The sequence below is a fragment of the Saccostrea echinata genome, unplaced genomic scaffold, assembly GCF_033153115.1.
Source record: "Saccostrea echinata isolate AGI-Se365-2 ecotype Australia unplaced genomic scaffold, CSIRO_AGI_Sech_v1 ptg000023l, whole genome shotgun sequence".
NCBI lineage: Eukaryota > Metazoa > Mollusca > Bivalvia > Ostreida > Ostreidae > Saccostrea > Saccostrea echinata.
Window position 1 is genome coordinate 13,220,001 of NW_026889772.1, and position 23,809 is coordinate 13,243,809.

A 23,809-nucleotide genomic window follows, 5' to 3' on the forward strand; every position below is an offset into this window, starting at 1 on the left:
AAATCAGGAACTGTAACTCTGTCAAGAGGTCTTCTCCTCCCCTAAGACTGAGGATAAATCAGGAACTGAAACTCTGTCTTGCTTCAAGTGTACTGCTGTGTTGGACAAAGTATGCAGAAGTGATTTCCAAGATTTTAAAAAAAGAAATACCTCCTTTTTTTATTTTTCACCTAAAAAAATGTTATGTTCTGACCTTGAAGTTTTATGTGTGTTTGTTAACACTGTTAACTTATTAATTGATGCATATACAAATGTGTACACTTCATTAAGAATCTATAAAGGGTGGATATAATAGAAAAACAGGTATTATGGAATGTTTTATGTTGATTTTTATATTTTATTATGATATAATTAGCTTATGACACAATGTATGCCTTATCCAGTTGCCTAATACTTTTATTTAATCACTTACATATATATATGTTATGTATATATATATATATATGTCTTATTAATGTTTGGTATTATTATTTGAGTAATTGAAAGGCATAACTGGTTGAATAATTTGGCACTAGTCTTGGCCAAGTTTCATGTTGTTAAATAGCACAGCTGATAAAAAAAAAAAATGATGTCAGTATCTGAATTTTTTTTTAACCCTAGCTTGAAACACTTATACAAAAGTACACTAACCTTTATAAAAATCTGATAATACCTTACTAAATTTTGATCATATTTATTTTAATCAGATTTGAAATTTGAAAGTGACAGATGCAAAGTCTTACCCTGGCTTATGATGAATTGCAATTATTGTCAGACATATTATTCAAATTGTCTATTTGATATACAATTTTTTTTGGCTTTTGGATCATCCTTTTTCTTGACATTTTCCTATCTTTTATATATGTATAATTAACAGAGCAAGATGCAGTACACATTTACTCAACAGATCAACATATGGTACTCAGTTAGAGCACACATACTAAAACCGATTATAATTATTGTTGGTTTTTTGTCTTTCAGTGCTTTGAAAAACGTATTATATGATTGAAGTGACACTTTAATACATCAGTTTTGCATCTAATATACTTCAAAATCAAATAAAGATACAATTTGTAGATACAACACGTGGAATTTTCCAAAGTAATGAAATACAATTGTATTGCATTGTAGAAGGATATTTGATAAAATTGAATATACTATGGAATCATTAGATTTTACATTTGCTCAATTTTTGTGGAATTCATGGATAACTCTCATCCACGAATTAACATCCTCCACAAATTAGTAAACTATGGTAACAAAGTCATAGTTCCTTCTGTAGGTATGAGAATACACAAAATTATGTCCCTACAAACCTGTAAAATTTAAGCAATGCATGAAAATTGGCCCCACAAATTTTAATGATTCCACAGTATGTATCACAGTGTATTAACCAAAGTCAACTTGAATTTGAGCAAAACATGATTTTCTTACCAAACAATCCAAAAAGGCCATATGTAGTAGATATTTGTGCAATAAACTTAATACTTGTAGTATATAACATGAGCAAGAAAAAGTGGGCATCTTTAAGAGTTTGTGTATGTCTTTTTTTTTAAAACTTATTTATACAAAATATCCTCAAAACTTATACAAAATGTCTTCAAATCATCACACATCTTCATATTTGTGCATTGACCTTGACAGTACAAGAACAATTGTTTGTATACACCATCATGCATGTCATACCTCATGGTAGTAGATTTAACACTGTTGACCACACTAAATGGATCATGCTTTTAAAGGATGCACTATTTTTTGAAAACAAAGAAAGTCTTGTACTTGATTGAAATACTTGTGATTCAATATGTAATAAAAGTAACAATACTATTTGGATTGTCTTTATTAATACATGTGTATCAGAAAACATTGGCATGTGAACTTATTCATTTGATATCAGTATTATTTAAAGAGCAAGGTTCACTTTAGGCCAACATTTTTTTATATCCTGTTTTACGGGAGCGCCGACCCTAATTTGGGCTAAAATGAAATAAAAATAAAAGTCCCTAATTCAAGTTTTATTTTTATTTCTCCCGCCGATAGATTATTTATAGTCCCTGAAAAAATAAAAGAAATATAAATAAACTTTTCACAATCCTTTCAAAATGCGATTTGTCATTGGCTGAGGTAAATATATCAATCCAATCACAGTATTCGAAGTGTGAATAGTTACTGCACAGCATAGCGCCAAAATGTCAGAATCGGAGGGTTTCATCTATTTTTAAACAGTCATTTTAAAAAGTGACATGTCAATGTCATATATTAGAAAAAGAATAATTTTCAGATTAACTTTTAATGAAAGACTGAATGAAATAGACGAAACAGTAATCTTGATCAAATGTCATGCAGAGGGCCACGTGGAAATTGAGGTTCTGTCAACCGCTTGTTTTGAAAGGTTTTGAGTACGTATTATCTTTGACAGTTGCTTCAATACATTGAATTACATCTTGGAAGATTTTTTTTAAACTGAATTCTAAGACAATAATGTTTTCTTTCACAATTAACGACAGAAAAGAACACTGTAGAACTGGTAGAAATTAAGTGGCGTGACGGAGGAAATTCGAGTCACAACTTTCACTCGTTTTATGACAAATATTGGAATTCAAAATTACTGACGAAAGTATATGCTTGATTAATACAAGACATTATTTCCTTTTTTGTCATTATATGGAATTTTGCATGCTACGTAACAAATTAATGTACATCAGCTATTAATAACAGCTGATATAGAGTATAATTATGTATCTCTTGTTTCATCCTCGCAAGCCAGGGGTCCTGAGTCAATACGTTGCCGTTGGTCCAACGGCAACGTGTTGACTTAGGACCCCTGGCTTGCGAGGATGCTCTTGTTTAGTAAAACAACTTTTATACCACTAGTAAAAAGTATTGTTGTAGATGATACGCCCTTACAAATATTATTTAAATTCAAGACCTGGTTTCTCTTTTTTTCATTGAAAAGTTGTGGATTAGAACCAGTTTCAACAACTAAATTTTTTAATTCTGCAGTAAACAGAATATTGTCATGTTTATTTTACATGTGTATACTATGGGAAAAATGTACATATTTTCTACAATTATGTTGAAAGCTAGCATGTTCAGAAAGAAAAAAATATAAGGATAAAAAGAGATCAAATATACTACAGATTGAGGAAGTTTGAATATGTTTTCAGCATAGAGATTGTGGTACTTTTTTCCATCTACGTATATATTAATTTGAATTGCATTGAAAAAAAGATATTATACAACTTTTCTTTTTATCATGTCTCATGTGCACTTCTGTGAATTAATTTATTTTAACTGACCCATTGAATGTCTCACTGTATTTTTGCCATAACTTTGCCAGAGCTAGTCCAAAATCCTCAGATATTGTAATTTGCTGAATACCAAAAAATAAAAGATTCTGAAAAGTTTATGAGGGGTGTGACAGAAGTCCTATAAGTTTTACTACGCGACACTATGATATTTGACAACTGAGAGAAGACTATAGATTTGTATGTTTGATTTGCATTAATGTTAGAAACTGCAAGCTGTTAATACTAGAAATGCACCCCCTGCCCCAAATATCTAAGAGATGGTTAAATTTAAAATAGTTCATTGATACATAATTATATTAACAGTACCAATTTTGTGTTTTGTATATATAAGTTTTTCAAATAACACCTTTTTCCTAACAAATTAAGGTCATAGAAAAAAATTCCATCCTAAATTAAAAATAAAAATTTTTATTGCATTTTTCATTTTATTTTTATTTTTCTGTCCGACTGCTTAAATTTCGAGCTTTTATTTTTATTTTTATTTCGACCCCCCGACTCAAATTTTTGAAAAAAATTCCCGTAAAACAGAAAATAAAAAAATGTTGGCCTTATTGGCTCTGTGAATTTCTGGAAAGTCAAAACTGCTCAGTTTTAGTTGACAATACATTGAATATCATTTGCCAATGGACCCTTAGTGACTGCATAACTATTGAAAATATCTAATTTTCTTGCTAATCCATGTATTATAATGTCATGAATTGCATCATTATTCCCAATCTGAAGATTATTAAACATTTTATTTTTTGGATCAAGGGGTGGGCTCATATTTTAATTTTTTCAAGAAGGTAATCAGTAATACCTGTTTTCCTGCAAAATTTAACAAGAGGCCCATGGGCCACATCACTCACCTGAGCACTGTGGCTAGGAAAAAAGCAAAAATCAGTTCAGTATTGAAGAGCTTTAATGCATAAGTGGTCCTGACCTACCCTAAAAAGGGAGGGGGGGGGTATGATTTGAACAAAACTGAATCTACACTAACTAAAGATGCTTACATATTTCTTTGTCTGTGACTTTTTTTTCCTACAAGTTTGAACTTTCATTATGGTCCCACCTTACCCCCGGGTGTCATGATTTGAACAAATCTGAATCTACACTATCTGAGGATGCTTTCATATAATTATAATCATAGCTTTGCTGTTCATGAGAAGATTTTTAAAAAATTTTCCTATGTATTCCTTTGCATAACTTTAATCATCAATTGTGGCCCCACCCTATCCCCAGGGGGTCATGATTTTTTTCAAACATGAATCTACACTACCTGAGGATACTTCCGAATAGTTAATAACTAGGGATGTCAATTTTATTCGGACAACTTAGTTGAATAGTCGGAGGCTTTAGTCGAACGATAGTCGAATTTTCGTTGAAATTTAAATTAATTTTTCATGTCATTTAATTTCACTATTTATCTTTTATAAACTAGATGTACAATATTTAACCTACTCTGTACGCTAAAACCATTAGAACGAATTTCTAAATCGTAAACATTTACATAGTACAATAAATACTGTACATCTACATTTATCCAATGTATTTGATTTTAAAATTAATATAATATTTACTACACATTTTATCAAATGCAGGATATCAAACGCTCGCACTTGTCCTTTCTTTTCATAACGATAGTACACGTACCCGTTAATTGAAGTCATTTCCATGTGTCGTGTCAGTACCTTTGACTGGTAAACAATTAAAGTGTGCCTCTTATAAAAACAGAGAGAGCTTGTGATAATTTTAACTATGAGATTTTGTACAAATAATCAATACAATCTTGAAATGACTGCATGATATTAATATCGGAAAGAAACACCATTAAATTAATTAATAAATAAGCTAAGATCTTATGGAACAATAAGTGGTAGTCAATCATTGATAACCATGTTTGTGTTAGCAACATTGTTCTTTCCGGCTCTGCTTTTTTGGCATTTATTCAAGAATAGTCTTAAAGACTGTGTTAACTACATGTATGTTTGACGGATTCGGCATATGATACATCATATTTGATGTTCCACTGCAGAATACAAGTTCAGTTTCACATAATCTTGATAACGTACTTTTAACTTCTTTTCCATCATAACATCTTTTAAAGTATACCAAAACTGTATATTTTGGAGGCATATTTGCCGAACATAAATCGACATACAGATAATTTCCTTTGAGCAGTTAAACCACACCCTGAGTTTTACTTACAAGAACATTGATCTGTATATAAATGAAATGGGCGAATCCAAGTTTATTACCTTGAATTTAAAATTACTATTAGGTAACACATTTTTAACGAATAACCGACTAAAGAAATTTTAGTCGATAGTCGGTATGATCTAACGATAGTCGTGTACTCGAATATTCGTTGACATCCCTATTAATAACCAATCATGGCTTTGCTGTTCTTGAGAAGATTTTTTCTATATATTCCTATGTAAAACTTTGATCGCCCATTGTGGCCCCACCCTACCAGCAGGGGTCATGATTTGAACAAATTTGAATCTACACTACCTGAGGATGCTTCCCTATAAATATGACCAATCATGGCTTTGCTTTTCTTGAGGAGATTTTTCCTATATATTCCTATGTAAAACTTTGATTGTCCATAGTGGTCCCACCCTACCCCCAGGGATCATGATTTGAACAATTCAGAATTTACACTACCTGAGGATGATTCCACATGAGTTTCATCTTTCCTGGCCCAGTGGTTCTTGAGAAGAAGATATTTTAAAGATGCCATTAATTTTCACTAATTTGTAATTATCTCCCCCTGGAAGAGGATGTGGCCCTTCATTTGAACAAATTTGAATCCCTTTTACCTAGGGATACTCTGTGCCAAGTTTGGTTGAAATTGGCCCAGTAGTTATGGAGATGAAGATGAAATTGTGAAAAGTTTACAACGACGACGACAGACAATGGACAAATTTTGATCAGAAAAGCTCACTTGAGCGTTCGGCTCAGGTGAGCTAAAATCTTTGAAAATTCACAAAGCCTACTTTTAATACTTGGACTCTCAGAGAAAACTTGGTTATAGAAAATGAAAGTACTAAGTATCTACTTTATATTGGTGTTTGATTGAGTGAGACATAAGGTCTTGATCATGCAACAAACCAGATGCTATGAAATACTTTACTCTAATGTGTAGTAAATCTTTAAAACCATTTAAATACAGCCAAACCTCATTATCTTGAATTCAATGGGATTGAGAAATTTTTTTTCAAGATATCCAGGGTAAAATACTTAAAGAATAAGAGTTTGGGACTTCCAAATCACTTCCACATATTCATGGTATTCAAGATATCAGTGTTCAAGATATTGATGATCAACTGTATATTATTTTGGTCCTTATTTCCACCACATGCTTAAGACATTAAATAATTTATTTTCCATGTATAATGTGCTGTGGATTTGTGATTTAGTATCTTACTATTTTTTTATGTTTTCTGAAAATTTCTGGAATTTGCTACAGATTTAACAGTCAACCAGGGGTCATTATTGAATGTATATACTGTGTTTGGTTATCAATAAGAAAATTATATTAAAAAAAAAGGCTCTGTTTCTGCTGATAAATATCACTGGAGATAGGTCTTGAGTGATTTAGGTAGAGGCAAGTGTTGTACGTTTTCTGGTAAGACCAAGTCCACAATAACATTATAACACAGTCGCTGAAGAGATTTTACAGAATTTTGTTGGGATCTTGAATGTTCAATTTTGTAGATTTTGCCTGCACAACAAGCTAATGTTCCACTAGAAGAAATCACTGGTGCAAAATGTTGAAACTGTGAATGAGAAACATAAGAAAAAGACCCAGTCCTTTGAAAGCAATCCGAGTCTAGGACATAAACAGTCACAAAGTTGTTTCGACATAAAATAGAAATTGTCCTAGTGGGACTCACAGACCCAAGAACTGACAAAATTATAGCAGAACCATCTCGAAGGAACTGAAGATTTAGAAACTTCCCAGGCAATGCAGGAAAATCTTGATTGAGTAGTCCTGTAGTGCACAGAAATGAATCCCGACTAGCTTTATACAGTCCTATATGTCCTTTATAGATATCTCTGTTTAATTTATCAGGCATTTCACTTGTGTAAACAATCAAGTCACTGTCCATACGAGGGTCAAATGTCATGGCAACTTTCCCATTAGCAAGGGAGATGAAACTGTGCAGCAGCTCACATGGTTCCTCTGTGCATGTCCCAATCTGTAGGTGAATGTTCAGAAGAAGAACATTCTCCCCATCTTCTATGTTGCTGTTGTACAAAGTCTGGTAAAGCTGATTTTGTTTTAGCACCATAAACATTCTATCCGGACTAATGTGGCACTCATATAATTTCAACTTAGACTGAGGTACATATTTATGAGTGTATTGCACTAAACAAGTGCTGGTTGAAATATCACAGATAAAGAACTTTATGCCATCTTGACAAAAAATCTGAACTACAAGCCATTCATAATGTAGTCCTACAACATTGCAGATTTGTAAGTCCGTGTACTGAAGTAACTTTTTTGGTAATGGAATTATCTCATTTTGAGTCTGAATATCACATATTGTGTACGTTTTTCCATGAGTAATATCAGTGACAGTCAGAAAAGCTGCTAAACCCTTTTTCTGGATATTGGCATGAAAATGTCTATCACCAATACAGGATGATTGTAATTTGTAAGAAATACAACAGTTTTCATTGGATAAGTGGCTTACTGTCTCCAGAAATGGAATGCATGCTCCAAAACTGGGAGCTATCAAATTACGACTGTTAGAAGAATGTTGCGCAATGTTTTTGTATTCATTGTATTCTTTTGATAACGGAACTCCCATACTCCAAATACAGGAAAATAGAAAGATAATGGAAAGTTATGAATATAATCAACACTTAACATTACTTTTCCTCACTGGCTCACAGTAGCATTGTTTACATTCGTTACACTTTTGATTGTAGTACGCAAGTATCCACGTAGAGAATTAATATTTCCGGAAAGATTCATTTAGTGCATATATATATATCATGCAATGTAACAACAATAAAAAAAAATGTGAATCTTTACCATAATTGCAAAATATTCATAATAATCTTAATTGATCTCAACAACATTCTTCTGCTGGGAAACAAAATACATAAACAATCTCGTACGTACGTTTCATTCAAGACCTGAAACACACAAAAATTAGACTGTCTTATAATAAAACTTTCGTGATTAATATTAAGAGGATATTCAATTTTTATTGTTGGATATGGAATTTAATTCACGAGCGGGACAGGATTTTTTGATATTATTTGATAGTGCGAAGCACGAGTGAAAATATTTAAAAAAATCCTGTCTCACAAGTGAAATAAATTCCATATCCAACTATAAAATATTGAATTTTCTGTTTATTGCATTTTCAATTGTGAAATAGTGTGATCATTGAATAAAAGTGATATTCTTTCCCAGTGTGAAAGGATACCAAATGATATTCTGTCACAGTGTGAAAGGATATCAAAGTAAGTAAAAATTATTTCTGGCCTGTCATGAGATAATTATTATTGCCAATATTTTGTCAGTTATAATCATAACAGAAGAATCTATACTTTCAGAATGTGGTAGTTTGCCCCGGTTTTAAAATTGATCGTACTCAGAGCATGCGCTTGCGTATCGAATCAGTTGGGAGATCAGAGACATAAACACCATGTGCAAGTGATGTTGGAATATTACTGTATAAATAAAGCAAGTTTACGATGGAGAAGCTGAAAGCATCCCGTTTGTCACCCATACTGTTGTTATTTGTTGGTCATTAACGTCAGTAAAACATCAAAGTATAAAATTAATAGATGTGACGGACTGTAGTGTCTTTAATTTCGAGTTCACCGGGATATATCGAGTCGACACATTCATAAATAAAAGTAAAGTTCTATAAGTTTTGTAAAATTTTCTTCTTCTCACGTAGAAGTTTTAGATGTAAATTCTGCTTCATACGAACATGAAAAGAAGTCGACTAATAAAGGGGCACAATTGGTGCCCGTCGCAATTCTATCAATAGGAACCTATGGGAGAAGTACCTTAACCAGTAGTACTCCCCGTCTCTGGATAAGAAAAACATTTTAGTACTGTGTGATTTACCCTCAGACAGAGCTCTTAATAACCATTCCAATCATTAACTCAGAGTAAAAGGAAAACCTATATATCCCTTGTAAGAGCCTGATCATACACGTTACATAGAAAATATCTTTAAAAATCTTCTTCTCAAGAACAACTAACCCATTATTAGTCATATTTAAGGAGAAGCAACGTTAATCTTAGGTATAGTAGACTCAAGTTTGTTCAATTTATGACCCCCCAGAGATTAGGGGGCACAACAGAGGGTCAAAGTTCTACATAAGAATAAATAAATAAATAATAAAGTTGTACATAAGACTATATAGGAATCATTTAAAAAAAAATCTTCTGCTCAAGAACAGCAAAGCCATGATAAGTTATATTATTATATAAGCATCCTCAGGTAGTGTAGATTAAAATTGTTCAAATTTAGGGTGGGTAGGGTGGGGCAACAATGAGCTATCAGAGTTTACATAGGAAAAAATAATCTTTAAAATTCTTCTACTCAAGAACAGAAAAGCCATGTTTAGTAATATTGATATGGAAGCATCCTGTAGTGGCAGTCTGATTAAAATCAAACTTTCACTAGCTCCTTTTTATTTTGATTGTCACGTGACAAAATAAAAAGGAACTATGCTGAAGGTTTGATTTTAATCAGACTGTCTGTAGTGTTAATTTAAGTCCCCCCGTAAACTTTTCAATACTGAACTATTTGTGCTTTTTCCTAGCCAATGTGCTCAGGTGAACGATGTGGCCCATGGGTCTCTTGGATTGTAGAAAGCTTAAGATTCTTTGCTGATAGAAATAATTTAATTGATTTGATAGTAATCGATGAAAAAAGAAAATAATGATTACAATTAATTTCGCAAGGCTAGAGGTTGTAAAATAAAGTTTGGTTGTTTGTAAATTTTGTTTTGTTTTAATTTTGCTGCAAAAATTATCTGTATTTTGAATATCTTTTTATGATCAGGATGGAATCACGGATCTTCTCTTGTCATAGATGGGACATTGTACAGGTTGTGTCAAGGTGAATGACATGAAATAATCAGCCAATGAAACGGGAACCACATCAAATGTAGTATCCTAAGTATGCAATTAGGCAGCATCCATTTCATACATGAATTTGAGGTTGGAACGGGCATTTCTTAGTAATTTGGCAATGTCTATAACTTTTACTTGTATTCAGAATGGCCTGCATTCTTTAATTATCTCGATCATGCAATTTACCTGTTAACCTAGTGGTAGGGCGGTCGCTATGTGATCGTGAGGCCCGGGTTCGATTCTTGTTCGCTGAGCCGCGTCAAATCTAAGACAGAGTCCTTAAAAACCGAGGTCCCTTGTTAAGGTAGACCAGGTGCGGATCCAGGAATTTTTTCCGGGGGGGGGGGGTCACCTCAGTCCAAAAATTATTTCTAACCCAAGAATTTCTTGACAGGCAAAAAAAAAAAAAAAAAGAAGACGTAGAATGCAATTCTCAAACATGAAAAACACCTATTTCGTGGTGGTGATGGGGTGGGGTGGGTCCAAAGTCATTTTTTATTTGCTTCAGTATAGACTTTCAATAACTCTGCAAATACCAGGGGGGGGGGTCCGGACACCCCCCGACCCCCCCTCTAGATCCGCGCATGTAGACGTCGGCACGATAAAGAACCCTCACTGCTCAATGGCCCTGAGTGCCGAATATAATATCTAAATTTAAAACCCGGTATATGGTGACGTCTCTATAGGAGTGAACAATTCTCAAATGGGACGTTTTAACAACAACCAACCAACCAACCAACCAATATGCACAATTTATTTAGTAAAGAGTACTGAATTAAGTCTAAGATTTAATGTTGGAAATATTCCTTATTTTAGCGGGTCATCAAGGCTAGGCTTAGGCATAAAAAATCGAATTGAGTCGACTGATACTGTGTTTATTGATCAAGCGAATAAACATTTAAAATTATAAACAACAGTTAGAATGATATACAATAATTAGTACCTTAAGGAGACATGAGAGTGATCGTTTTATTTAAAATGTCCACATTAAATATTTGTAAAATGTTCTCATTTGTGATGGAGAAGACAAAGTACTGAATTCAGGTGGAAAAAATGATCAGCCTGATCGGTCACAGAAGTTTTTTTCAAAACAAAATAATGAAAAGAAAATCACATGAGATCACAAGAAATCTATAATTTTGTAATTTTGTCTTCGCTTTAAAAATTAAAGGCATACAGGATCTCATTCTCTTTAACTCATTTCAATTGTTTGCAAATACATGTGTATATAGAAAAAGAAAACCTTTTGAATTTTTTTAACATGATATATCATAAATCCGTCAGATTTCATCACTATTGGATGAAAATGTGTCTTCCATATATTTAAATCCAAATACAATTCAAATTGAACAAAAAAGCTCAAGATCTCATTAAGTATTGAAACACCATTGCTATAGCTAACATAATCAGACATAATTTCCAGAAACTGCTCTTTCGACTGTTTGTCTCAGAGAAGCCGAGAGGTCTGGTGGCAAGTGGGTAATCAATTCTCTTCATCTGAGTTAATATAGCCTCTCGGGCACCGCTCCATTTCCCAGGTCCCATAACTCTGTACTGAAAAGGTGTCACTGGACCGAAGAATACCACTGCTGCGAGCTTGGGATCAGTCAGCATTAATTTTCCTGTGGAATGATAACAGCATCTACATAGATATAATGTAAGCCAATTTCTTTCTTGAAATTCACATAGTCCATAAATTTGTATTTTTTCTATGCGATTACTACTAAAAATATGCATGGCTACTGTATGTTGCAAACTGTGACATTCTGAAGAAAATAAGTTTTCATTAATTTTCACATGTACTGAGAGATACTATGTTGGTAAACAAAGTTTCCATGAATATTTATTATTGAAAAAATTTGAATGACCATTTACCATGACTAAAACGAAAAATAAACATATTGATGTTTCCCTTCAGTGAAATACACAAATTTATGGATTATACCATTTTTAAAAATTGTTTTAATTCAACGACAATTGTGAACCAAATAAAAGAAATAAAGAAATATACCTTCTACAAACTAAGGGGAAAGTAATATAAATAAGCTCAAACGGAAGAAACTCGAGTTCATTCTAGGAAAATTTATTTTCGGAATGAGTTGAAATATTTATTTTAAACATTTGAATGTATATCTTTGTTACATAATCGCTAGTTGTTCTATAAATGAAAATAAAAATAATTTAATTCAAAAGCATTACGATAAAAAAATCAAATTGAGTAAAATATTTTTACATTAAAGCTCTAATTCCATACAAATGTATGAATAAGATATTTATCCAATAAGAATGATTGGTTCTGATAGACAAAGCAATTACATAAAAGCAAATTGCAGAGAGATTTAATGAACTTACATAAAAGCAAATTGTAGAGAGATTCAAAGTATTTACATAAAAGCAAATTGTAGAGAGAATATATAAAGAATTGCAGAATTATTATACTTATCCCATTACAAACCTAAATAAGGATAATTTCCATTCAGTTTTGACAATTCGTCCATGAAGTTTATATAATCTACTTGGATAGTGTGCCTTGGACTTTGTACAAACTGTTTCTGCATGGCGTCTAATTTCATCCGGATATTGTCCCACATCTCTTGTCTGCTTGGAAGAAGAACGTCTCCCTGAAACGTTTATCAAACATAAAATAAAAAATTAAACAGAAACTTCAGTAAATTATTGTATGGAAACCTTTCTAAAAGCCAGGAAAATGTTCTTATTCATCAGAATTTTTATTATTTATTATTTTACGTATTATAAGGCAAATTGCTCGAGCATTATGATTTTCTTGAGTTTTTCGAATTATAAAAGCCAGAGGTTTTGTCATTGAAAATCATTGTATTTCCTTTGCAATATGTTACAATGATATTTGATTTTCTGGAGATACAAATAAAATTTTTCAATATATTTTAAAATCATTCAGAATATAAAAATAAATTTTCTATATTGTACATATATGTTTTGTATATATGCATATTGAATAGATTTCTCTAAATTACCTTAAAATTTGCTATTCGAGAAACAATTTTACAACTTCTGTACCTTGACAACTCTGGTGAAGAGCCTACTCTGCTGTTCAGAAATAGGCATTATTGCTCCAAGCGGCTGTATAAATCCAATACAGGCCAGTGTATGTTTTTCCAAGTCAGGAGGAAACATGAATTTATAGAGTTCAACTTTGTTATTTTTGACTTCTATAATAGATTTATCTATGAATGGGAACCCAAATTTGTATCCTGTTGCTAAAAATACCACATCAATATCATCTTCAAATGTCCCATCTTCGAATTCCACGCCTGTTTTTGTGAATCTCCTGATGTTAGGTTTAATAATGATGGTCCCGCTTATGATTCTGTTAGGGAGTTCGTCGTGTACGGTCGGATGCTGCGCTAAAGGGGGGTGCTTTGGCTGCAGAGAGAATTTGGCGTGGTCAAATCTTTCATTCAGTCTCTTTGCTATAATATCGTTTAGGTTCCCTCCAAAAAAACTCAACACAGCACCGAAAGCTCTAAAATTACAAATGTTATGATCCCATCAAAGGTTTATTACCCAAAATAAATTTTCATTCAATACATAAAGGAATAAAAAAATGTACAAAATACATACAAAATTTGAATATTCTAAAGGTATCTAAAACTCTTGAGGCAAAACAAAGAGATTCTAAAAATTATCTAAGAGTCTAGAAACAATACAAAAGAACAAAAAAAAAAAAAACCTTGTAGATCTCCTAAAAGCCGTCATATCTCCTGGAAGGCCATGTTCTGCAACACGATTAAATACCCATGATCCTCTTCTTGTGCTCAAGTATAACTTTTTAAAGTTAACATTAATACATTATTTTTTATGCAATACATTGTGTTATAAAGAAAGAGAAAGATATCATACAATTTGAATAATTGGAATTGGTTTGGTTTTAGTAGAATCTGTGCAAAGAGGATTGAAATGAAATACTGAAATAACGAACAGTTCTAGAAGCTTAGTACGCCTTTCTCTACACGTTAATTTAAGGAACTATGTTACATTTAAAGGTCAATTTTAACAATGAATTGATTCAATGTAAGGGTTACAATACTTTCAGTCAGTGAATAATTCAATTACGTTATGAAAATGTAGGAAAACATATTGTGATTTATAATAGTACAGTACAAGAAAGTGAAATTTTTTATTCTTCCACAATGATAAAGACCATTTTTTAAATTCATGCACAAACATTAAGACAGAATATCTATGAAGAGTTCTACAATGAGAATAAGTATGGAACACTTTTTTTTGGGGTGAAATCTTAAGATTGTTAGGGCGTCTTGGATCTTGAAAAATAAATCACACTAATATGATGCAATTATAATAGTTATTTAAGGAAAAAGAAGCTTAAATGATTCAGTATAAAAGTATGATATGGCAGATCTAAAAGTCAATCAAAAAGTTTTAAAAACTAAGAAAATGCAGTATACATTTGAAGAGATTAAAATGCACAACTGACATAGACATTTTTGTTAGAATGCTTATTCTTACATATTGGATGTCAAATTAAAAAGAATTCTGTTTTACCCAATTATTTCTTTCAGTTAAAGGCTTTGTGAACAATGTGGATAGATTTAAAAAAATGGCGAAAATGTGTCTTGATTTCTAATCCAAATTTAATTTATCCTTACAGACAGAGATACATTGCCGGGTCCAGCAAATGCTCTACCAAGCCCCTATCATTACTCTTTACAAAAATATTTACTGTTGTTTAGAAGGAATTTCAGGCGTACTGTGATACAGCATATTCTAGAAGTAGTGTAAATCAGATGTGGATTCTTAAGAATTCCAAAGATGTTTAAAAAAATTGAAATCGCCAAATTGTCCAAAAGTCAGTAACATCAAAACGTACGACTTTCCTACACTTTATACAACCATTCCTCACAATAAATATCATAGACAGCTGCTTCTTCAATAAAAATGGGACTCGGAAATTTTCATATCTTGTGATTGGTCATCAACAAAATTACATTGTTTAAACCCACTCGGATTCAACACAAAGGTACGCTGGAGTTGATATTAAAAAGATGCTGGAGTTCCTCATTGACAACATTTAAGTAGTCTTCGGAGACAAGGTCTTTCAATAAACTGTTAGAATTTCGAAGGGAACTTGTGGTGCTCCTTTATTAGCAGACCTGTTAGTATATTCCTCTGAAGCAGAATTTATTCAAAACCTTCTCTATGAGAAGAAAACACTTGCTGTGGCCTTCAACTCGATATTTAGATGTATGGTAAATTAGCAATAATTACTTCCATTCATATAACGACTCGATATATCCCAGTGAACTTGAAACAAAAAACATAACAGAGTCTGCCACATCTGTTTCATATTTGGATGTTTTACTAACATCCCACTATCACCTGCATATGGTGTTTATGTCTCCTAACCTATTCGATACTCAAGAGCATGCTCCTAGTACGTTCAATATCTAAACCGAGGAAGGCTTTTGACAGAAAAGTTGATGTTACAGGAATTTCAACAACCTCTATTGAACTCAGTATTTTCTAAATTCTATGGTCGCTATGACAACCTAATTAGCAAATATAACCTATCATTGGGTCGTATTTTGGCTGACTTGTTTCATACCAATTGTTAGGCCTTTTTTTATACACTGAACTTAACTAAGATTCCGTCTACATGATGAATACATAGGGCTCACGGCGGATGTGACCGGTCAACAGGGGATGCTTACTCCTCCTAGGGACGTGATCCCGCCTCTGGAATTTCTGGGGGTCCTTGTTTTATACCCTCTTTACAGATTTGAATTGTATTAATAGCTTTTTTGAGGTCGATCACTGATCGCTATCTTCATCTTTTTCACTTATGAAAGAAAAATAAATAATTTGATAATTCATGACATTTTGTATGGTATTTCATAATTAGTTTACCTGGCTTGCTACACGACTTAATTCCACGGCAGCGTCTACTCCCGAGTTTCCAATCCCAATAAGAACGATTCTTTTGTCTTCATATCCTTTGGTGTGTTTGTAATCATGACTGTGAATTATCTTGCCTTCAAAATCTTTCAAACCTGTCAAAAATATTTTCCAAATTTAAAGAAAATTTCACTTTGATATTAAGAAATAGACACTGTGTTACATTACTTTCATGTTCATGTGAATGATAATTCAAGTTAAACATGTTAAAGAAATCTGATAATGTGTAATTTTATCTTGAAATACCGGGGAAGTCTGGAATATTTTTGTCAGCATGATGACCAGTGCACACCATAACAGCATCAAACAGGTGTTCTTTGGTTTCTCCTGTTGTTAAATCTTTTGTTGTAATGTTCCATTGCCCAGATGTCTTGAAATCTGAACTCCTGCTAACGGATACCACCTATAATAAAAGATAATTCAAACAACAACAACAACAACAACAACAACAACAAAAACCATTTATAAACATACCAAAAATTGATAATCTCTCTATATATAGGTTAAAAAAGAAAAGATGTTCAAATTCTAGGGTAATACCTCTGTTTTGAACTTAATGTATTTTCTAAGGTCAAATTCTTCCGCATACTGGTTAAAGTACTTGAGTACGTATTTGTTATGCATGTAGACTGGGTATTCCTTGGGTATTGGGAAGTCACTGTACGTCATCATCTCCTTACTAGTGTTGATGATTGTGGATTTCATCACACAAGCTTGACCATCGGTGGCCTCTTCTGTGTAATACCACAGGCCACCTTTATCAAACATAGAAATAGCTCCGCTGAATATGTGTTTTTGTAGATTAACACGTTGAATAAATTGGCAAACAAAACTACTATATCGGAGCACACTTTCAATTATAATCAAAAATTCTAATTCTAAATGCTAAGAAGTAATTCACTTGAAACAAAGGAAAGCGATGACGGCTAACTCAAAATACATTTTTTTTTTGAAAAAAAGTTGTTTCGATGCATCATTACTTATCCATTTGAATTACAATCGGTGTCTAGAAATTTTTTCCATCTTTCTTCAATCTTCCCGGAGAAGAAGATGGAAGGAAAAAAAAACAGTAGGAAGGAAATCCACCGTCACTTTCTTAACAATTATAGCAAGATTAATAAAACAATGAATAACAATTTGAATCTAATTTCTTTCCTCTTTCCGGGCAAGATTGCAGATTTTTGTCATGTAATATGATTTTTTGCCTGGCTCATTGCTCATAGAGCAATAGACAGATTTTGTCGCGGTGTTCAACTCTTCGCACCCAAAATTATATTTTCGCTAAGATGAAATATGGAGATAACGAACAGTATTCAAGCTCAAAGTCTGTTTACGAGGGTCATTCAATAAGTAATGCAACATACAGTTTATCATAATAAATGTAGAAGTATGAAATATGTGGAGATAACGAACAGTATTCGAGCTCAAAAGTCCATTAAAAGTTACAAAATAGGAGCAGAGAAAACACGGACCTCTAAGACATCAGAGGTAGGATCAGGTGCCATGGAGGAGTGAGCATCTCCTGCCGACCGATCACACCCGCCGTGTGCTCCTTGTCATGATCGGGAAATAACGGAAAAATCCGTCGACAATTCTGTGTGTAAATAATGGCCTAACAATAAGTATGAAAAAAGTCAGTCAGCATTTGACTTAATGATAGATTGTATTTGCTGACGTCATTGTATCGACCCAAGAACTAAAGAAAAGTATTTAATTTTATTTTTTAGCAGTTGAAAAGTTCTAATAAAGAACTCGTAATCACAGAAAACCCCATGCTTTTTCCTATTGTCTTCGCAAAGAAATTCATTTTAAAGTAAGCATGGTCACTACTATTTAAAAATGATCTCTGCCAAAAAGATGAAAATGAGTGCGTACGTGGAAACTGTGCTTCATTACATAAATAGCTGAATAACCCATATTAAAGATATGATTTTGATATGTGGAAAAACTAGTCTTTCACGTTGTTTAGTTTTCAGATGGATGCGGAAATTCAAAAGATAAAAAGTACAATTAAAAGATCGCAGTCAAATTGGTCAATCGAAATCTGTAGGGACACCAAAAAATATCGATGCTGTCTGATATCTGAAAATGCCAAATTTTCATCGTCATAACAGTTTATAGAGTTCTGACAAATGAAATAAATCTAAGAATTATTCTATCAGATGGGATCCTACGAGAAAACACACGTTAAATATGCCAATTGTCTATTTAAAAATAAACATTTTTACTAAATTGAAGATTTGATAAACTTGAGTGATGGATGACGAAACACGGGTGTACTATTTATAGCCGAAAAGGAAGATCAAGAAAAAAATGTGGAATCAACGAGAAAGCTGTCGTCCTATTATTGCAAAGAGAAGCAAGGGCTCCAAAATTTTATTTTATTAATTTTCTTTTTATCCAAGAGGTCCAGTAAATTATGTACATACAGCCATGACATATTAAATGAAAGTAATAATTGTTAATTTATAATACGTAGTCGATATATCTAAATGTCAAGTTGAAGTTTTCTTCTTATGTAAAAGTTTCTGAATAAATTCTGCTTCATATGGATACAAAAAATAGGTCTGCTTATAAGGGGGCGCAATTGGTACTCATGGGGAATTCCAATAGATTGTTGGAAGACCTGATCTACAAAAACTACATGGATATTGTCAATCAGAAACTCAAGCATCTTTTTAATCTCAATTTCAGAGTACTTGTGTGTACAATCAGGATGTTTTTTTTGACAAAATAATTTTGCAAATGATCAATGACTAGGTAAGTATATTTACGAGTTCCATTTTTATTGAAAAAGCAGCTGTTTATGATGTCAAAAAGTATGGACTTTAATTTATCTTGGGGAATGGTTTTATAAAGTATTGAAAAGTCGTACGTTTTGATGTTATTGATTATGTTAAAATTTTATGATTTCACATTTTCTTAAAGTTCCTTGGAGTTATAAGTATCCACATCTGATTTACACCACTTCTCGAATATACTGTTGTACAGTACTCCTGAAGTTTCTCCTTCACTGCTGTAAATATTTTAGTGAGGAGTAAAGAAATAGGCTTGGTAAAACATTTATTGGAACCCGCTATATGTCTTTGTTTGTAAGGTATTTTTTAAGGAGTTTTGGAATCCAGTATAGGTATGGTAACTCAAATTCGTTTTGATTGTTGGGAATATTATAAATATTTAAAACTGATAAATGGTTGTGAAGAATTTCTTCCTTAGAAAGGGAGCTATGGGTATAAGTTGGATTACCACTAGCAGAATTAAATCCTAGTTCCTCTAAAATAGAATTAAAATAATGAGGCTTACAAACAAAGACAATGTTGTTACCTGCTTTGTCAGCAGGGACCAGTACATACTAGTACTGTTCGTGTAATCTATCAAATTTTTGTTTTACTTTTGCATTGTCGAAGACAGAAGGATAGATGGTTTTCATATTGCTCTTCAATCGCTTATAGTGCGATTTCAACATCCATCTGATTAATATAATCCATTCTGACAAAGTGTCAAGATCTTCTTTTTCATATTTGGTCCGTCGCGATCGTCTGGCGTTATCATCTAGTGAATTCATAATATTTATGAAATTATGACGCCAGTTGAAAGATCGGGGTTCCCTAAGCTTTGGTCCTCTTATAATAAGTGATTTAAGGTCCTCATTATTAACTATACTTACGTCTCCAGTAATGACGTGTCCAGCAGGACTATAGTTGTAGGGTGAATAGGAAAATGAGAATAATGTTTCAGATGCTCGATATCTTGGCACTGGTGATTTTCTTTTACAATTGAAAAGTTCGGAAGCAATAGTCGACGTAAATTTATTTAGGAATGACTCTAATTCTAGGCCAAATTATTCGAGTATAACCTGGTTTGGGTCAGTTTACGCTTTATAATCCGCGAAGTGGATTATAAAACAGCGTAAACTGACCCAAACCAGGTTATACTCGAATAATTTGGCCAAGAATTAGAGTCATTCCTTATAATTTAATTTTAAAATCATTAAATAAATATGGGTGTAAAATTTCGTTGCTTTTTATTAGTTCAAATTTGCCGCTCAATAATACAACCGTAGTAACGGAAGTAACGGAAGTGATGGGAAGCGAGGGGAGGTAAAAACTGATACATAGGCCTAGCAGCTTGTTTACGTGTGGTAAGATCGAATTATTGTTTGAAGTTAAAGGTATGTTTATTAAATCTGGAATTTTCCATGAATCCCGAGGACTGGAAATGAGAGGATTGTATGCATACAGATGATTCAGCTGGATGTCAGGGGTGTGTGTCCCCATACCAAACCAGGTTATACAGAAATAATTTGTGTTCCTTTTTGGATATTAACCAATCAGAGGCTAGAATACAAACAAAATTAAATTATTAAGAAATACAAGGTGTGGACTTAAACTTGAAATATGGTGAAATACAAGACTGGACCTATTTGTGATTAAGAATATTACTCATAATAACTGCATCATCCCTTTGTTGAGTTTTTGTCGAATACAGAAGTTAAAATATTGAATTTTAAGGAACAAAAGGAAAAGGATTGTTTGAGCGGTATTTTCATAGGCGGCTTAAAGAGCCTATGATTTGCAATATCCATAATCACAGATTCGAGAATCCAAATATGGACTTTTCTTGACTTTTACAAATAGACTATTTAAAACTTTCAAAGGGACACAGTGAAGTTTGGTGCGAATGTGATGAAGAAAATAAGGAAAGTTGACGATGGAAAAGTAGAAGTCATCTCTTTTGTCATACAATTTAGTTGCTGGTTGGCCCTTATCGCCTATAGTCAGTAAAATATCCAAATATGAAACAGATATGGCAGACTCTGTGGTGTCTTTTATTTCAAGTTCACCGAGATATATCGAGTCGACATATGAATGAAAGTAGCTATTGTAAATTGATAATACATCGTCGATACATTTAAATGTCGAGTTGAAGGCCACAACAAGTGTTTTCTTCTTCTCATGTAGAAGTTTAAGAATAATTTAGCTTCATAGGAATATAAAAACAGGTCTGCTAATAAAGGAGCACAAGTGTCCAGCGAAATTCCAACAGTTTGTTAGAAGACCTGGTCCACGAAGACTTCATAAATGTGGTCAATGAGGAACTCTAGCATCCTTTTAATATCAACTTCAGAATACTTGTCAGACCCGTAGCAACGGTTTCAAAAAAAAGGGGGGGTAGCACCCCCCCCCCCCAAATGACTTAAAAAAGGCCCAAATAATTTGTATCCTACTTCCAAAAATATTCTGACAAGCAAGAAAAAACCTAACTAACTGTCCAAATCATGGAATTTGCCAGTGCCCGACTCAGAAAAAGTTGGGGGGGGGTTACTTCTTAACGCCCCCCCCCCCCCCCGCGTTCTACGGGCCTGCTTGTGTGTAGAATCAGAGTGATTTTCAACACAGTAAATTTTTGATGACTTATCACAAGAAAGAAAAAATGCAGACTTCAAATTTTATTGAGGAAGCAGTTATCTATGATATCAAAAAGACTAGTATTTAATTCATTGCGAGAATTGGTTGTATAAAGTGTAGAAAAGTCGTGTGTTTCGATGTTACTGACTTTTGAAAAATTTGGCGATTTTAAATTTTCTAAAAGTTCCCTCTGATAACACCACTTCTAAAATAAGCTTTAGTACAGTACGTCAGAAGTTTCTCCGAAAGAGCATATTTTTTTTTTAAGGAGACTGAGGATTTTTCTAAACAAACATTGATAGTAATGTATTGTATCCTTGTTGTTCATTTGACTTATAATATCTTAAAATATGCAAAAGTGTGCGTCACATTCTATAGAGGTTGTGTTACCGAGCTAACACTAGCGCGGGGAGTACGTGACCAGATGAACATCATACTGTAAAACTCCCCGCCGAGGCATCACTTGACCTTGCTGCTCCTCCAATATTTGTTTTTTTTTCTGGAAGTGGAACGATACGTCTGATTTATTGTTTACGCTGTCTGGTGTTCAATTCTAATTTTTTAAAAAATATAATATGCCATAGAAACATCGTTTTTGCATGTTTTGTGTTGTATATTCCTCTACTTCCAGAACTTCTTGTTATTTTGGTATTACAATGTATTTTTGTAAAACGGTTCTTTGCTCACTACTCTGTAAATGAGCTTGGTTCCCTTTTAATTAAGAATATTCTTGGAGGGTTGAATAGCAAAATAATTTGAAAATTCTGTATATTATCTGTTTTAGTAGATATGATTTCATTTTAATAAAATTCCTTTATTAAAGTACTTATAAGCATGAAATTCACACTAATATGCTGGGCTTTTAACAGAAACTTATATTACATTCCCCACATTGCTTTCCCTTATGGAACCCCTGATGTAGAAATATATAGGTCGCGACAATAAATCATTCATATCATCGTCATGTTTGTTTTCTGCTGGATCAAGAAAGTACGTAGTAAAATCTTTATTGTTTATGCATTTAGCTGACCTTATAAGAAGCTGATAATTTTAACACTATTATATGTATGTGATATTAAATGTAATGACGAAAGCACAAGGACAAAAACACACCCTTCGTTAGTCTTACTACTACAACAAAATCTTTTAAGTAATTATAAAGTAATTCTACAACTACTTAAGAAGGTACTAGACTTAAATACATATAAGCATCTGATATTATAAAATGTTTTAATCAGCCTGTATGATCTGTCAAACATATCATAACTTAGTTAGAATAATCTAACTGTGTCTCGGGACAAGCCCTCACCGGGTCCATAGGACAATATCATTTTAACGATAGAACATACCTATGTGATCTGTTCGCTCGAAACATACTGGATGTAGCCCCTCATCCACACAACATTTGATGGCGGTCAGTCCGCTTGCACCAGATCCTATCACTGCAACATCTTTAGTCATTACGTCGTTAATTGCTAAAATTAAGCAGGTAACGAAGGATCAGATGACTCAACTCTTGAAATGAAGTTCGATCAGTTTCCAACAAGGCTAGATCGTGAGGAAAGAAAATTGTGAGACGAAGGCCAATTCAAGTATTTAACACATATGTAAGACATTTACACTAGGTAAGACGGGTTCCTAAATAGATCTCTTGCCTTCCGAAATTGTTATTGTTATCAAATATGTTATTTTAAGGTCATAATTTGCAAGCGAATCTATATTTCTTATAGGGTTATTGGCTTCCTCAAGCATTCATATTAAACCTATATCATCAGCTGTCAAAAGTTTTTCAGGTTATCAAGCAGTACTGAGAGGATAAATGAGCACATGCAAACACACATATAATCAGTGTCCCTTGTGTTAAGGTAGTTATTGCGGTTGGTGTAAAATTTATCACACTTTTCAGGAATAAATTCACAGAACATTAATGATAGAGACAGCACTATCATAAAAACAAATTTGATTAAAAATTGATTGCAAACTGATTTTTGAGCTATGTTAAAAAAATCTTACCTGAACTGCTCGTGCATCACAGTAACAAAATATCTAAGATAAGAGAA

General features: G+C 32.9%; 3 protein-coding genes across 3 annotated transcripts in view; 1 reads left to right on the forward strand and 2 right to left on the reverse strand.

The window, feature by feature from the left end:
• LOC133191222 (oxidoreductase HTATIP2-like) overlaps positions 1-1,806 on the forward strand; it is a 7,628-nt gene extending 5,822 nt beyond the window's left edge. Inside the window, exon 6 of the mRNA XM_061326969.1 lies at positions 1-1,806. This exon is cut by the window's left edge and continues 319 nt beyond it. The gene's annotated coding sequence lies outside the window, so the exon portion shown is untranslated.
• Positions 1,807-6,776: 4,970 nt separating this feature from the next.
• Positions 6,777-8,112, reverse strand: LOC133191502 (uncharacterized). Its single transcript, XM_061327255.1, has one exon. The coding sequence runs from the start codon at positions 8,087-8,089 to the stop codon at positions 6,845-6,847; it is 1,245 nt and encodes a 414-aa protein (XP_061183239.1). The 5' UTR covers positions 8,090-8,112; the 3' UTR covers positions 6,777-6,844.
• Positions 8,113-11,240: 3,128 nt separating this feature from the next.
• LOC133191223 (flavin-containing monooxygenase 5-like) lies at positions 11,241-23,809 on the reverse strand. Its single transcript, XM_061326970.1, has 9 exons — positions 23,763-23,809; positions 23,099-23,224; positions 16,882-17,096; positions 16,588-16,744; positions 16,294-16,436; positions 14,099-14,193; positions 13,426-13,891; positions 12,842-13,007; positions 11,241-12,008 (listed from the first exon to the last, which is right to left on the reverse strand). The coding sequence occupies exons 2-9, from the start codon at positions 23,208-23,210 to the stop codon at positions 11,746-11,748; spliced, it is 1,617 nt and encodes a 538-aa protein (XP_061182954.1). The 5' UTR covers positions 23,211-23,224; positions 23,763-23,809; the 3' UTR covers positions 11,241-11,745.

Coding starts and splice junctions, on each gene's coding strand:
- LOC133191502 (XM_061327255.1), bottom strand. CDS start 8,089: ATGGGAGTTCCGTTATCAAAAGAATACAATGAATACAAAAACATTGCG.
- LOC133191223 (XM_061326970.1), bottom strand. CDS start 23,210: ATGACTAAAGATGTTGCAGTGATAGGATCTGGTGCAAGCGGACTGACC. Junction 17,097..23,098: donor CGAGCGAACAGATCACATAG/GTATGTTCTATC, acceptor TGTTTGATAAAG/GTGGCCTGTGGTATTACACA. Junction 14,194..16,293: donor TAAGTCGTGTAGCAAGCCAG/GTAAACTAATTA, acceptor AACTTTAAAAAG/TTATACTTGAGCACAAGAAG.